Source organism: Euprymna scolopes, chromosome 5 (assembly GCF_053919585.1).
Source record: "Euprymna scolopes isolate OS-2025 chromosome 5, ASM5391958v1, whole genome shotgun sequence".
In the NCBI taxonomy this organism is placed as follows: domain Eukaryota; kingdom Metazoa; phylum Mollusca; class Cephalopoda; order Sepiida; family Sepiolidae; genus Euprymna; species Euprymna scolopes.
The window spans coordinates 6,023,242-6,039,987 of NC_136486.1; the positions used below are offsets into that span (position 1 = coordinate 6,023,242).

The following is a 16,746-nucleotide window of genomic DNA, read 5'->3' on the forward strand; positions in this document are numbered from 1 at the left end:
GTTACTCACTAGAGAAATTAATCGATTTGATTAAAAATTGGTGATTTTTCTGATGACGATAAAAATATTGGAGGGTAGAACATTTGTTGATCCTCATTCTTTACCATCGGGTATCCCTGCTAGTATATATATATATATATATATATATATATATATATATATATATATACTAGCAGGGGTTACCCGGCGTTGCCTGGGTGATCGGCCCCCTCCCCACTCCGAGGGGTAACAAAAAAAGTCACCCCTCTGGATTTACATGCTTGGTGCCGGCCTCCCCCCTTCAGGGAGAGATAATCCCCAACCACACCTTCAGGGAGGAGGGTGCCTGGAGGCTTCTCCCCCCACCCAAAGAAAAAAGCAACCTCCTCCTGGCCTCTTCGCCCCCCCACTCTTGGGGGGGGGACACCGGCTCCCTCCTTTGGGGGGAGAAACTGCCAAGCTCCCCCCTTTCGGGTGAGAAAATGCCAGGCTTCCCCTTTTGGTGGGGGGATGGTGGCGTGGCCTTCGTTATAAAGATGGCCGGCCAGCTGAGAAAATGACGTCATCGCCGAGGTCCCAACAAGCAAGATATGTGGAACTCTTAGACTGTCAATTATGAACAGTAATTTTTACAGACAGCGTTACAAAACTTCAAAATTAGATTGAAATAAAGAACACGATGATTTATACTGAAACTCATCTAATATTAATAATAAAAAAATAATAAGAAAAACACAAGTTGTTTGTTTAAGTATTATAAGCAATTGAATATTTCGTTGTATTATAGATTTTAAAGATTAGAATGCGTTCTTTAATTACTTATAAATTACATTTTAAAAAAGTGAAGGAACACGATTGATTTGTAGTAAACTTGAAGTTTATTTAATATAATTAAATGAAAATTATGCATGTAAGATTATGAATATTTGAAGCAGAACACAAGCAAAACATTTGATATGAGTTAAGACAAACAAATATTAAAATTAAACTATTTTTTAATCAAAATGAATTTTTTTAAAAATCAAAATGAATGTTTTTTTAATCGAAATGAACAATATTTTTTTTTTAGAAATAACGTTAAGAAAGAAATAGCGACAGCTAAGAGAGAATTTACGGAAACCACTAAAAAGCGCATCGAAGCACAAAAACTAGGAACTCGAGACTTCTGGAAAATCTACAACAGTGTAGTAAATAATGGGCAATCAACAATTCCCCCACTAACCAACAATCACGAGGTTGTCTCCTCAGCAACCGACAAGGCTAACATGCTTGCCAGTCGGTTTGCCTCAAACTCCACACTGGACCCTTCCAACCACCCCCTACCTGACTTTCCTATGCGGACAGACGCCACACTAGACGATCTGAAAACCACCCCTGCTCAGGTGCATGCTATCATAAAAAACCTTGACACCTCAAAAGCATGTGGACCCGATCTTATCCCAGCTGTGCTATTAAAAAAGTGCTCAGCCGAAGTAGCTCCAGTTCTCTCCAAACTCTACAACAAATGTCTTAATGAAGCTTGCTTTCCGGGCTGTTGGAAAACTGCTTCTGTTGTACCAGTATTCAAGAATTCTGGCGAAAGGACAGACCCATCAAATTATCGCCCCATTAGCCTCCTCCCACTTTTTGCCAAAATATTTGAGACCATAATTAACCATGCTCTAGTCCATCATCTTACAGATGCTAAACTACTGACTGACAAACAATATGGATTTAGACAAGCCCGTTCCACAGCAGACATCCTCACCGTGATCTCTGAACGTATATACCAATCACTGGACAAAGCGGGGGAAGGCAGAGCGGTAGCTCTAGATATATCTAAGGCTTTTGACAGGGTATGGCATGAGGGTCTCCTCAGTAAAATCAGATCATACGGTATCACTGGTAGAATACTTAACATAATTAAATCCTTCTTAGATAAGAGAAAAATCCAGGTAGTCCTCGACGGTCGCACATCTAAACAATATGATATAAATGCGGGAGTGCCCCAGGGTTCTATCCTTGGACCTCTATTGTTCCTGATATTCATAAATGACCTCCCCGACAACATTGCCTCTGAGATGGGTATATATGCTGATGACACTACACTCTATGGCAGACACGACAGGAAGACGAATGAACACATTTCTAAAGAAATGGCAGAAACACTAGAGGAAGACCTCCAATCTGTAGTGGAATGGGGACAAAAGTGGTTGGTCGCGTTCAATGCTGCCAAGACCAAACTAGTTTCATTCAATAATTACAAGAAACCCTCTCTACCACCAATAGCAATGGCCAACGACTCTTTATCTGAGAGTCCATCTTTCAAACTCCTTGGCCTAACGTTCACAGGAAACATGAGTTGGAACAATTACATTGAAGGCATTGCCAGGGCCGCTGCAAGAAAGGTAGGCTCTCTCTACCGTGCTAGAAAACTACTAACACCCGAAAGTATTCTGTACCTCTATAAGGCCACCATTCGCCCATGTATGGAGTATTGCTGCCACATCTGGGCTGGTGCATCTGCTACTAGTCTCTCGCTCCTTGACAAGGTTCAAAAGAGAGTCGCAAATCTGATAGGCCCTGAACTGGCATCTAAGCTTCAGCCTCTGTCCCATCGACGAAATGTTGCATCCCTCTGCCTGTTCTACAAGTATTTTAGTGGTGAATGCTCTGATGAACTGCAATCACTTGTGCCCCCACGACGCGAGCACCCTCGACAAACCCGACAGGCTACTAGATCCCACCCCCACACTGTAGAGGTCCCTAGATGTAAAAGATCTTTTTACTCCAATAGTTTCTTCCCCAGAACCGCAAGACTCTGGAATTCCATTCCAGGTCCCTGCTTCCCCAACAGTACTGACGTGCAGAAGTTCAAGTGTAACGTGAACCGACACCTTGCTGCCCAAATCCCTACATAGTACCCCAGTAGTTGTTGCCCCTGATAGTAGCCCCCTACACCAAAGTGGCAATTTGCCTTGTTTGGGGTGAAAATGTAATAAAAAAAAAATAAAAAAAAAAAAAAAATCAAAATGAATATTTTTTTAATCAAAATGAATATTTTTTAATGGGTTTGTATTACTGTACACATAGATTCGAAAAAGTTGTCAAAAAACAAATATATAACAAATAAATGTTATCAAAGGCAAGGTAAGTTACTTTTCTACCAAACTGGATATATTTTTCGTATTTTTATTCAATGTAACATGTTTCTTCAGCTCGAATACTATACAGTGTTTACCGATGTATTGGAAAATTTAAGATGGCGTCTGACTCCCTCTTTAACACTGTAAGTTTGGGAAAAGGTGTTATAAATAAAAAACTGGATAAAATACTGTTAAAAACTCGCTTAATATATGTTACCGTGACATAGCTTGACATATATTCGGCGGGTTTTTAATAGTATTTTTCTAGTTTTTTATTTATAACACCTTTTCCCATACTTACCGTGTTAAAGAGGGAGTGAGGCGCCATCTTGAATTTTCCAATACATCGGTAAACACTGTATGGTTTTCGAGCTGAATAAACATGTTACATTGAATAAAAACACGAAAAATATATCCAGTATGGTAGAAAAGTAACTTATCTTGCCTTTGATAACATTTATTTGTTATATATTTGTTTTTTGACAACTTTTTCGAATCTATGTGTACAGTAATACAAACCCGAAATGAACTTCAGACCACGAGTGAACGCGCGTTTTTTTTAAAGTTTAGTTTCATATATATATATATATATATATATATATATATATATATATATATATATATATATATAAGTATTTTTAAATTTTATCTTTCTAGCTTTAAAAAAAAGTTTTAAAATTTTATCAGCCGGCATAATTTATTTTTAAATATTGAAAAATTTCAAGAAAATTAATTTTTGCTAGATTTTTAAAACATGTGTATCAACAGCTTAAAAAAATCGTCTCTTCAAAAGAACGTGTTTTAAAGAGGACGGTAGTGAACGTGTGTGTGTGTGCGTGTGTGCACGTGTGCTGGGTAGGACAGCGTTTTTTTTTCGTGTTGTGTGTACGTATGTGCGGCTAGCGCCAGAATGGCGGACGTGGTGTCGGAGGTTGGATTGTGATGGCTGGTGTAAATTTCGTAATTTTTTAATTTGTAAATGGCAAGTTAGGAAAAAAATAAACCCTTCCAAGATGGACAATAAATAAGGCCATAATATTTAATGGTAAATTTAAGAGCGTAGGAACCATAGTTTTTTAGGAGATGTGATTATTGGATTAACCAATCAGAAATCGTCTGTGGCACACACATCTCTGTTTTTATAGATATAAGATATATATATATATATATGTATGTATATATATATATATATATATATATATATATATATATATATATATATATCCAGACTTGAGTAGGAACTAATGAATGCGAATGGTTCAGGATCACCTAACGAAATTTCATTGACAAACATATGACTGTTTGTAACGACCAAATGTAACTGTTTACCTTTCAATATATATATATATATATATATATATATATATATATATATATATATATATGTGTGTGTGTGTATGTGTGTGTGTGTGTGTGTGTGAATAAGAAATCAATACGAAAAAATATAAATGTTTATATCTTTTCTGTATTTATTTCCTATGTGTTGACGTGTAAGAATACAAAAAGTCGTTTAAAGGAAACTAGAATGTTTCTTTCAAAAGCACATAATTTTCGACCGATCCTTCGATCTTCTTCAGTATGAATCGGTCGAAAATTATGTGCTTTTGAAAGAAACATTCTTGTTTTTTGCAAAAGACCTTTTGTATTCCGACACGTCAACACATAGGAAAAAAATACAGAAAAGATATAAACATTTATATATTTTTCGTATTGATTTTTTATTCATACATATTTCAATATATATAATTCAATGTATATAATTCAATGTATATAATTCAATGTATATATATAACCATATTAAAGGCTTATTGCCACTTGGAACTTAAGGGACTTCTTTTTTGGGGGTTGTATCTGATAGAGAACTATAGGGAGTTGATAGCGAGGTATCCGTTCATATTCCAATAGAACTTGGCCATATCAACCTGGTCAGGGAAGCAATACACAACGAGGGAAGAGACTATTAGAGTAGAAGTCTTTCCAACTCTTCAGTAAAGGGGTAGGATTTTGCTACTTGTTCGGTTAGTCGAGAGTATGTCCGTCGAGGGGGCACAAGTGTTACGAGCTCATCAGAACACCTTCCATAAAAGTAGTTGTAAAACAGGTGCGTGGAAAGATTTAAACTTGGCCGATAGAGATAAGGACCTATTAAATTTAAAACTTCTTTTTTGGAACTTGTCTAAGAACGAGCGATTAGTGATAGATGCACCAGTCAAGATGTGTCAATAATACTTCATGCGAATTATGACTTTGTAAAGATATACGGTTCTTGATTCTCTCTGGGTGAGTACGGGAAATGAAACCCACCTTCTGTGTAGCAACCTGTGCATTGTGTTCAATGTGTTTGTGGGTTTATATGTGTAATATGTGCCGAGCATGCACGCAAGCGCACAAGCGTATGAGTCGGGCCTACCTGCGGTGAAAAGCGAACGCAGGACCTTTCGATCAAAAATCAAGTATACTAATGAACTAGACCCATCTTACCCCAAAGTGACGATTTAGTTTCGCCCAACAGCTATGAAAACCCCAAGCCGATAAGTGACTGCGGGTTTTTGAAATCAATACTTTGAGAACGTGTCTCGGTTATACCATTTTGGTATCGTGACGTGTCGTGTCGATTCGGCGGTGGGGTTCAGAATTGCGTGGATGAATTTGTTAAGGACCGTGCCATCACTTGTGAAAACAAATATATATATATATATATATATATATATATATATATATATATTGGCGCTCTTCCTTCCCTCGTGTGGCGACATAATATATTAAATATTGATAACTATGTCAACTAGTTTTAAATAATGGTTATTTTCTATTGAACTCTGATTATTATCGACTCAATTTTATAAGCTTCTGTGTATTTAAAAATGTGACATTTTTCTTTATATGTTGGAATTAAGTTGGAACATATATATATTGGCTATGTTTTAAACTAACTATACTAAGGCGATGTATTAGATACTACATATTCGAGTAGTTTTACTAGTTTGAAATAATAGGTGTCTTGCGAGTGGTTGTAATAACATCTGTTCAAGTATAAAATGTCTTGCAAGTTTGGGAAGTTAGAATTACGCGGGAACGGAATAATTTATTCATGCGAATGCAAAACAATATTAAGAAAAGATTTATTCAAAATATCAGGTGAATGAGATCAAGTTGAGGTTTATGTGTCATATATGTATACAAACGGTTGTTATAGCAACAAGCATCACGAAATATTCTGATGCTGCATTTTGGAGATAAAGATTGATTAATCGTTTTATTTGAACCATTTAGACTATTGTTCTCATGATTTTCATGTCGGTTCGGTCGATGTCATGGGAAAAAATCAATTGTAAAAAGTGATATTTTCCTAGAGGGCGATGACTCAATCTTCCGTGGGGGCGAACGAAAAATACAATTGCGAATTACTTAGGACCTCTATCCAGTCATGGCTGACGGAACAAGAGCATGCTACCCCGTGAAGTAAATAAAGGATTCCGGTCGAAATTCCGTCGAAATTCCCGAGTTCGACAGAAACAGTCCAAAATTCGACAAGATCCACGTAAGGAAGGTCAGAGGTTATATCTACGGAAACGTGGTAAAAACCAAATTCAAGATGAGAACACTAGTCCGATGAATCCAAATAATACGAATAACAATTCCTCATCTAAAAAATCCAGAAACGTCAAATTCAGACTATTGTTCTCATTATTTTCACGCCGGTTCGGTCGATGTAATACCAAACTTTCTTCAGGTGTATCTTGTCGAATACAAGGATCTTTCTGTCGAACTCCGGAATTTGCACGGAATTTTGCGCGGAATTTGCACGGAATTTTGTACGGTTCCCTTTATTTAATCCATAATTGTAGCATGCTCGCGCTCTGGAAGCCATGAGATCCTAAATAATTCGAAATTATATTTTGAGTGTTGCCTGAACATTAATTGTAATCTATATGATTTAATTGGAATCCATTATTGGGATGAGTATTATTTCTTAATTTATTTATTGCGCACGATCATCCTAATCTTTCTTAGCTGTTGTTTCACGACGTTTCGGCCAACTGTTCCTCTGGCCTTCGTCTGACGAAGGCCAGAGAAATAGTTAGTTGAAACGTCGTAAAACAACAACTAAGAAAGCTGAGGATGATAGTGCGCAATAAATATTTTAATGAATTTTAATATCGTAATGATACTTTAATGTGATTTAATACAGTACTGTGTAGTAATAACTAGTATGTATATATGATGGATTGTATGTCGAGTTCCACGTATAATCTCCACCATAACAACTAAGTTGCTCGAAAATTAACTCAGATGATTTGTTTATAGTTCTGAAGATTTTGTACAGAATCAACTACACTTTCAGTACAACTGCTAATCTTTGTCGGTGCAATGGCTACCACAAGACAGAGAAGACAGTAGTCCTCTGGTTTTGCATCAGGATTTTTTCGTTCTCTTTAATACTTATATATAACTTCAAGTTAAATATCTGCACACACACACACATACACACACTCTCTCTCTCACACACACACACACACATATATATATATATATATATATATATATATATATATATATATATATATATATATAGAATAATACTTCTCTAATACTTTGAAATTTTCAAAGTCTGTTCTAACCAGCAAAAATATAGCTAGTTTATATAAAAGTTACTTTGTTAAACGTTTTTCTTTTGAGGATGAGTGTCATTCTTTGAAAATCCACGAGGAAAAAATATCATGATTTTGTATCGCTAAAACAAACAAGAATAAAAGAGCAAACTAAAGTTGTTTTCTCATCTTACCGTGAGAATTGTAACAGAAGGCCCCGGCCACCGAGCTGATCGTAAAGTCGGACAGGCACATCTCTTCGGTGGCGTTGCATTGGTCTAGACTCGTCTCGTTACCAACGCAATCTAGAGACTTGGACACAAAGAGCGGGCCGCTCTCTTTGCGCGCATAATGCAGTGACACGCCTCCCACGTAACCCAACTGCTGACACACAACGCTGGCACTGGTGTCTTGCCAATTCATATTACACACGTAACCATCGACACCGTACTTTTGAATAATAATCATTCCGGCTTCCGGAATAATGTCCGATGATAACCGAAGTGGTTTATCTGAAAATAAACAAAAAAGGAATATGAGAAAAAATTAAATAAAATTATTTAATTTTGTTTTAGTCTTTATCAACACAAACAAAACATATTAAACCATGAAAAGTAACAAGCTTATGTATGGAACCTGTCTGACAGGGCTCTACTAGATCTCACGTATTGATCTATTTTGATATAAATATTAAAAATAGATTTATACAATATCCCTCATTAAAACATTTTATGCGGATGTATGAAATAATAACAAGGATGACCACTGTCTGGAAAGAATAAAGAAGCACTCAACTAGCGGTTTTGCAACTCTTCACTGCTTCCGATTGTTTAATTCCTGAGCTCGAACTAAGCGTTTATTAGTTCTTAATTCTTTTCATTCGTGCGTCAATTGTTTGGTGTCCCGAAGGCAGAGGCTTAGTAAATGGAGTCAAAGGTGGCTGGGTTCGAATCTCTCGACCAGCAAGAATTGTAATCAGACACTCTGGATTGGGTAAGTATGGAACACTACGATCTGTAGGTATTTACTAATTAATTAATTAATTAATTAATATATATATATATATATATATATATATATATTCTTTTTGACCCACAACCAAACATATTGATGCTAAGAACGCAAATGACGACTATTTCGATTGTCTTTTACAGTGGACCGTCGGGACTTGAGCAGCGTGATGTCTGTTTCCTTTACATTTAAACTTCTGCATTTTTGTCTAGTCAGAGAAGCAGGAAACAGCGAGGGAATTCTAAAATCTAGCAGTTCAAGGGAAGGAAATATTAGAATAGAGTAATTTTTCTACGGATCTCAGTGATAAAGGTCGGGAACTATTAGGATTAGGTATGACACTCTTTGTGGGACCTTGTATACTGTCAGGTGTGAGTCAGCCTTGGCATTAGATATAGCTGACTGTCAATATCCGGCACCAGACATGGCTGGTTCTCAATCGAAGGGGTGAAAGGAAAAGCTGTTTTGTGCTTGCCGGGCGTAACTTCCCACTCGCTAGACCTTTTTCTTTTTTTTCCCCAAATCCTGTCCCCTCTCCGATTTTAATGCTTATATATACTTTCTATTCCGTGACATCACGTTCACATAACGGCTTCAAATGCTTACTCGACACGTGACATACGCGGACACAACAAGAGATTATTTCATCGCTGATTTCGATTGAACCGAAAGGGGGCCACTTTCTGAATCAGAATGCCTGGACCTTGGAATAGACTTCCAATTGAGGTAATATGTTCATGGGTTACTGTATCATATTCGATATAAGTTCTACAATTCGTTCCTTACATGAAAATTGCTTTATTTTTTGCCAAACAATTTACATTCCAATAGTATGGAAATTTTTAAAAAGTCTGACTCACCATCTTTTAATTTTGTATTGTTATTAAGGCACATGATGCTAACATAATCTTTGAATGGGTCTCCAGCACATTCTTGGCCTTTTTCGTACGGACAGTCCAAGATGGTCGTCTCATTACCCATGCACTGAATGCCGGGACGTGTGTAATAGGCGCCGTGATCCTCGAGAAAGCCGTATGTCTGATAGGGAAACAGAATTCCTTTTGTGTATCCGAGCTCTCGACAAACTACTTGAGTGTTGACCTCATTGAATCCCAACGGGCAAGCCATATCCCACGTGTTGTCTGCGTTGAATTCTAGAACTCCATGGTTGTGGATCCGATAGCCACTGTTCATAATTCTCACTGCAAAGAAAGAAAAGGATAACTATAATTACTAAAGTTATTCATAATATATGATATTATGGTACTTATCAACAATCTGGCCATATTTTGCGTCTGGATTTTCCGGATTGATTACGTCAGTATCCGGAAAAAGCCGACGAGAAGACTGCCAAAAAGGCAGAATCAAAACTGTAAAACATGAAAATAGTTCGGATAAGTTAAATTATATGAAAAAAAGTATATAAAAGTATACAATTGTTTTTGTAAAAGTTTTCAAAGAATCTTTTTTACTTACGACGAAAAAACTTCAAATAAAACTTTTACGAGAAAAACATAAAAACAACTGGAAAAATGATTTTTTTCCACACAATGTTAAACAGCTTTTTGGTAATTTTGCAAAATCTTATTGTTTTGGAAAGTGGAGTTATACAAACGGCCTTTATTGCTCCACCGAACAATAAAAACCGTTTGTATAACTCCACTTTGCAACTCTGTTCTTCTTTTTATTTATCCTAAGCTCTACTACCATCAGTGATGGTATTGAGCTTTTTTTATTTGGTGGGGATTAAAATATAAATAACTACATTTATATTGGATGTTGGTGTTTATTTCTCCTTAATTAGTAAACTCCTCCTCATAAATCATTCTGTTATGTATGTATGTATATATATATATATATATATATATATATATATATATATATATTGAATTCAGAACAAATCAAGCAATGTATAATCTGAGAACCATCGGCGTTATAGAAGAAATCACTCACATTAACAAACAACAGAAAAAGAGCAAAAATATCAGTAACTGTTCGAACATAGTTGAATAAATGGCTGAAAAGGTCACTATGGTCCTATAGAAGTTTGGTTTGGTAGGGTCTCTCTCGTGAGTATCTGATATTAGGTTTGTTTGTCTGTTGGGTTATTAAGAATGTCGACCACCGTTGTGTTATTTTATGTCGAAATCTATGCGAACGTTTGCTGCACAGCGAGGTCAGAGTTTTACTAGAATTTTTAAGGATTAGAGGAGACCCCGGACGAAGGTAGCACAACCAAATGACTAGCAGACGAAGAATTGTCTGCCACTTTGTCTAGCGATACTGCACGCAGGAAATAGATGTCTAGGGCACTGTCGCAAATAAAGCACAGTGCACATGGTGTGGAAGGATGTTGCTAGACAATAGATCTGCATTTCTCTTTAGTTTACGAAACTATCCTCTCTGATATTTTAATTGATTTTTATTAGTTTTAATAAACCCTTTTTATAAACATTGATGCCTGAGTGATTTTATTAACAGGTGAATAAAACCTAGGTCTTTAAATCCATAATTTTATAATATTTGTTTATTAATTTTAATTCATTAGTTTTTTGTCATCACTACACCCTATATATATATATATATATATATATATATATATATATATATATATATATATATATATATATATATATGTGTGTGTGCCTATGTATTGGTTCATCTATTATATTATTATATTAAACTTTCTAATATAGTAACTAATATGTATTATATATATATACTGGCAGGGAGACCCGACATTGCCAGTGATTGAATCTTCTACACTTCCAATACTGCTATTCTATTATTGTCATCGAAATTGGTGACATTACCCATTTTTCAATCAAATCCATTGATTTCTTGCTCTTGTTGGGGACTCATCTTGGTGCACCAGGGAAACTTTACATGCCTCACACCTGACGGAACTTTTTTCACAATATATTATAGTCTACATTGCACTGTGGAGAACCTACCGTTAGTTTTATGAAAATATTTTATGTAATAGCTTGAATGGAAGTGCAAACGTACTGTATCATAGTCAGTTGTTTATTTCGAAGTCTTATAAAAAATATCGCCATCTACTACCTCTTTTTTAAGCATCTCGACAACTTTCTGTGTAAGAAATGCTTCAAAAACCTAAACGATATCAAAAACGCCTTCAGCGACTTCATCGCCACCAGAACGCAAGATTTTTATGTTATTGGCTTAAATACACTTGTTTTGCGTTGACAAACGTGTGTTCATTCTGATGGCGGATATTTCGATTAATAAACTTTTGGTTGAGCATCTAAATTTAAAAACTAAAAACCGGACAACCTTTCTTGTCATCCTGATATTAATGTTGGGACAATTAATCGGAATCAGGAATCGGAAAAATCGGAACTTTTCCGGGGTTCGGAATAGGTATCAGAATCAGAAGAAAAAACTCTGTCCCTATATTCCGATGCAAAAAACGATTCTTTTAATTGGCTATTTTATTATATATAGAGATATTATAATAAATATCTATTGATTTTAGACTACCAGTCAGACTAAAATCGGTAGACCATCGCCAACTAATATATCTTGACGATTGAGAAAATATCTGCACTTTTAACTAGTTTGTTTACGGTGTGTTCAGGAAAACATAACAATTTTATAGTTAAATATTTAGAAATTTATAATCGGAATCGGTAATTGTATCAACGTTGGGAATTTAGTACAGAATCGGTAATTGTATCAGAATCGGGAATAATATTGGAATCGTCCCATCATCAATATATATATATATATATATATATATATATATATATATATATACTAGCAAAAGTACCCGTCCTTGACTGGGTTCAAAAACAGCCTACAGAAAATGGACTGTGATTTATGAAAGTATGATAGGTTATGAAAACGAAGGGTTGTAAAGAGATAGCTTCGAATTTGGGGGTATCAAAACCAAAGCAAAATATAATGAAAGTAAAAATAAAATAGATAAACCCCATAATTTATTATAACCATACCTGTTCACACTGAAACACTTATCACAATATTCTGTGGATCTATATTAAAAAACCTTGTTAAACTTTGTGACATATTTCCATTCTATGGAGGTCAGGTGCGAACGGACATCCCATAATTATATTATACCATATTTCTGCAAACTGAAACATAATTATCAAAGTATACTTACGCAGATAGATATGAAAAGTCTTTATTAAAGTTTGTGCCTATTTCCATTCTATGGAGGTCAGGCGCGAACGCAGACCCTACAATTTTATTATACCATCCCTATTTAAGTTAAAACATACTTATCAAAGTATTATTATGTACATCTATATCAAAAACACTTGTAAACGTTTTTTTTTAATTTTTAAATTTTTTATTTCCATACTTTGTGAAACAGGTGCAAACGCAGACCCCACAATTTTAATGAACCACCGTTCTGCCAGATCAAGCATACCCATTCCTGTGTCTCGATACATCTTCTATCATTATATGTAATCAGTTTTTTAAAATAGTCAACCATATAGGAGCCTATTCGTGACCAGACACACACACACACGCACACACACACACATATATATATATTTAAATATATACATATATATATATAATATAAAGCTGAATGTGTGTGTGTGTGTGTGAGTGTGTGTGTTTGTGTGTAATCTACACATAAATAATAGAAAGATAATTCTAGTAACTATTTAAAGGAAGGTGACGGTTACTAAATGGACTGAATGCGCAAAGTTCGAGTCATGTTTGTTCTCTTAGAATGTTGGCAACCACAACGTGACTTCACCTGTAAGTATTCGATACATTTCTAGAAAAAAAATTGCGACTAGAAAGATATTTTGGACACGAATGCGATTAATAAAATTATCTGATTCATAGGAAATGAATATATGAACGAATCATTTAAAATACAAGTCATCTAAACTCATATATTGAGGACATTGCGAAGGGTACTGCAAAGAAGGTGGGTTTGTTCTATTGAACAGAAAGAGTACTCACACCTGAGAGTATCTTGTATAATCTACAAAGCCACCATTCACCCATACATGGAGTATTGTTGCTACATCTGCGCTGGTGCATCCCTCTTGGATAAGGTTTAAAAAAAGAGTTGTTAATCTAATAGGTCCCACTTTGTCCACTAAGGTTCAACCCCAGTCACATCTCCGCAATGTTGTATTTTTTTACTTGTTTTACTAGTATTTTAATAGAATGTGCTCTGATGAACGCATTGCACTTGTGCCACCTCGACGGACATATCCCCGACAAACCCGCTTAGCAACAAAATCTCATCCCGTCACTGTTGAGCCTCTTAAATATCAGAAAGCTTCCTAATTCTAATAATTTCTCCTCTCAAACAGCTAGACCGTGGACATTCCTTCCTGCTACCTGCTTCCCTGAATATACTGATATGCAGAAGTTTAAATGTAATGTAAACCAACATCTTGTTAATCTTTCTTAGACATGATCTTAAAAAGTATCCCCTTACGTCCAAGTGGCGACATGCCTCGTTAGGGAGTGAACGCGAGTAAAAAAATAAAATAAAATAAAAACACCACTAGATTTTGAGTGACCCTTTCATCATTCTTTAGACAAGCAACGTATGAAGTTATATATCTTAGATTTTTGTGCAACTCATCAGAATTTAAATAGTCGTGTGCAACTCTTTATCCACAGAAACTCGAAGCTGTTTTTGTAAATAATAATTTGCAAAGAGTAGTTTCCGTTTAAACTTGGATATATACTACCAGTAAGAGGAGGATTGATAACTAAAAAGCTCAGAAATCCACTGCTTCAAGTTGGATTAAGTTTTCTCTCATGCGAAAACAGTTTCGGATTGGGACAGCTAGAGTAATTGATAGATTTCTGAAATAGTTTAAGCAGGAAAATATATAATAGAGATATGAAAAGAACGATTTCGCTGTACTGATGTAGAATAGAGATAAAACCCTGCTCAAGGGTGTCCGATACAGTTTCAAGTTGTGTCCAGAACACATTCTGTGTGACACAGAATAAAACTATGGCGGGGTATGAAGATTCCAGATAAGAGAGTTATGGTAATTACATGCGGTTCAAACTGCCAGTATTGGGCGATAGACGTACTACCGGATGTACACGTCATATGTAGGACAAAAGAGAACAATACAAAACTAAATATTTGAACTTGATTCGAACTAGGACTAGCAGATTCGTATGCAGCGATGCAGAATCGAAATCAAATGTGTCTCTTTTGGAAGTAGTTCGATATTCCGCACATTAATAACCTAGTGTTTTGCCATCGAGGGGAAGCAAGTTAATAGAACGTAAAATCAATACACAAGAAAGAATTAGATGAAGCAGAGTAAGGTTGAGGTGGTTAAGGATAACAAGGGGGGAAGGTCAATATTGATGGTGTCTCCAGGGTGGACTTTATGTTCTTTTGATGGCGCGTTATTCTTTGATCTCGATTCCTTCAAATAAAACGTGCAATAATAATGGCCAAATAGCTTTTCCTTAAAATATTATTTTAAAACGGAAAGGAAATATGTGAAAAAAATAAAAGCAAATATAATTTTCTAACAAAAATCATATCAGGACAGTTTAGCTTCCAAACTAGCTCTATGTTTTCTAATCAAACATTAGATGACTAACTAAATGTCAGTCGTATATATGCACAAAACAGATTAGTGTGATATAGTCATATATCTTTCTCTCTGTGTACATGCGTGTGAATCTCCCCGTTTTTCTTATCTCTTTTTATCGATCTTTGTCTTTAATTTAATTTTTATATATATAAAGAGAGAGAGAGAGAGAGAGAGCGGGAGAAAGATAGATAGATAGATAGATAGATAGATAGATAGCTAAAAAGATAAAAGTAATGAAATCAAAAGGATGTAGTGTTTACCTGATATACGCAATGGTAAACTTCAAACGAATATACACAACAGTATTTATATATAGATAATTTAATCCCAACCGAATAAAAAAGCTCAATACGCAATAGAGAGTAGAGTTTATTATAAGAGAAAGAAAATTAAAACTCTAAGTTGAACTTTACAATTAAAATTTATTGTTCGACTGAATACTCAAAAAACAATTGACAAATTCCTTATTCCGCGGAGTTTCAAAGAATAATATTCTTGTTATTCTTCTCATCAGAATGAATAATGGACTCGCCACTAGAAAGAAAAACACAATCATAAAAAGCTAAACTAGGGAAATAACAGCAATGGGAGTATAATATTACTTAAGATCAAACCGAAAACTTAGGCCAATAAACAACCCCCGAGTTTAAAACAAATACCAATACCTACCTACCTACCACACGTGATCGCACTTTCCCCTTTTCCACCATGTCGCACCACACCCTACTACCTTTCCTCACCATACCTCCATTCAAAACTCCTACTACTCTCATTCACAAAGTATACCCCTAACTTTCTTTCAGAGCGTCAACCACACCCGAATATTTTATAAAAAAAAACGAATGTAATCTTAACTCTCCTTTCCATGTCGTCTCTTTTTTGTATCTTGTGAAGTGGCCTCTTTGAATTGGGATTCCATTCAAACATGTATACACATATGTAACAAATAACGTTTGTATAATAAACAGACTATATATATATATATATATATATATATATATATATATATATATATATATATATATTATGGATGGGGATGGAATTTCTTTTCCCCAAACGGACGCACCAGGTTTATCATGTACAAAATGTTAATTTTGTTGGTAACATCAGATGGACATCACATCTGATGAGTTGATGAGAAAGAAAATTTTTATGAAAACATAAAATCATAAAATTGTCATCCCATTAACGAAACGGCTGTAATGAAGAGACCTTAGATGAAATAAATAAAAGTTATGTAAAAGCAAAAATGTAAGTCTTTGAATTTTTACAAAACTTTGCACAATATATATATATATATATATATATATATATATATAAAGAGAGATGCAGTGAGTGATAGATAGATAGATAGATAGATATATAGAGAGAGAAAGAGAGAGAAAGAGCGAGTTTATCAGTAGAAAACAGTCTGAACACGCCACATAAATGAAAAATGCACTTAACACT

At 35.2% G+C, this 16,746-nt stretch overlaps 1 protein-coding gene across 1 annotated transcript in view; it reads right to left on the reverse strand.

Annotated features, from left to right (window-relative positions):
• The window catches only part of LOC145276697 (uncharacterized), a 1,014,367-nt gene that overhangs the window by 212,550 nt on the left and 785,071 nt on the right, over positions 1-16,746 (reverse strand). Inside the window, exons 7-8 of the mRNA XM_080127889.1 lie at positions 9,568-9,909; positions 7,891-8,208 (exon numbers count right to left, since the gene is read on the reverse strand). Of these exons, the coding sequence (XP_079984015.1) occupies positions 7,891-8,208; positions 9,568-9,909 (660 nt within the window). The remainder of the gene's footprint in view (positions 1-7,890; positions 8,209-9,567; positions 9,910-16,746) is intronic.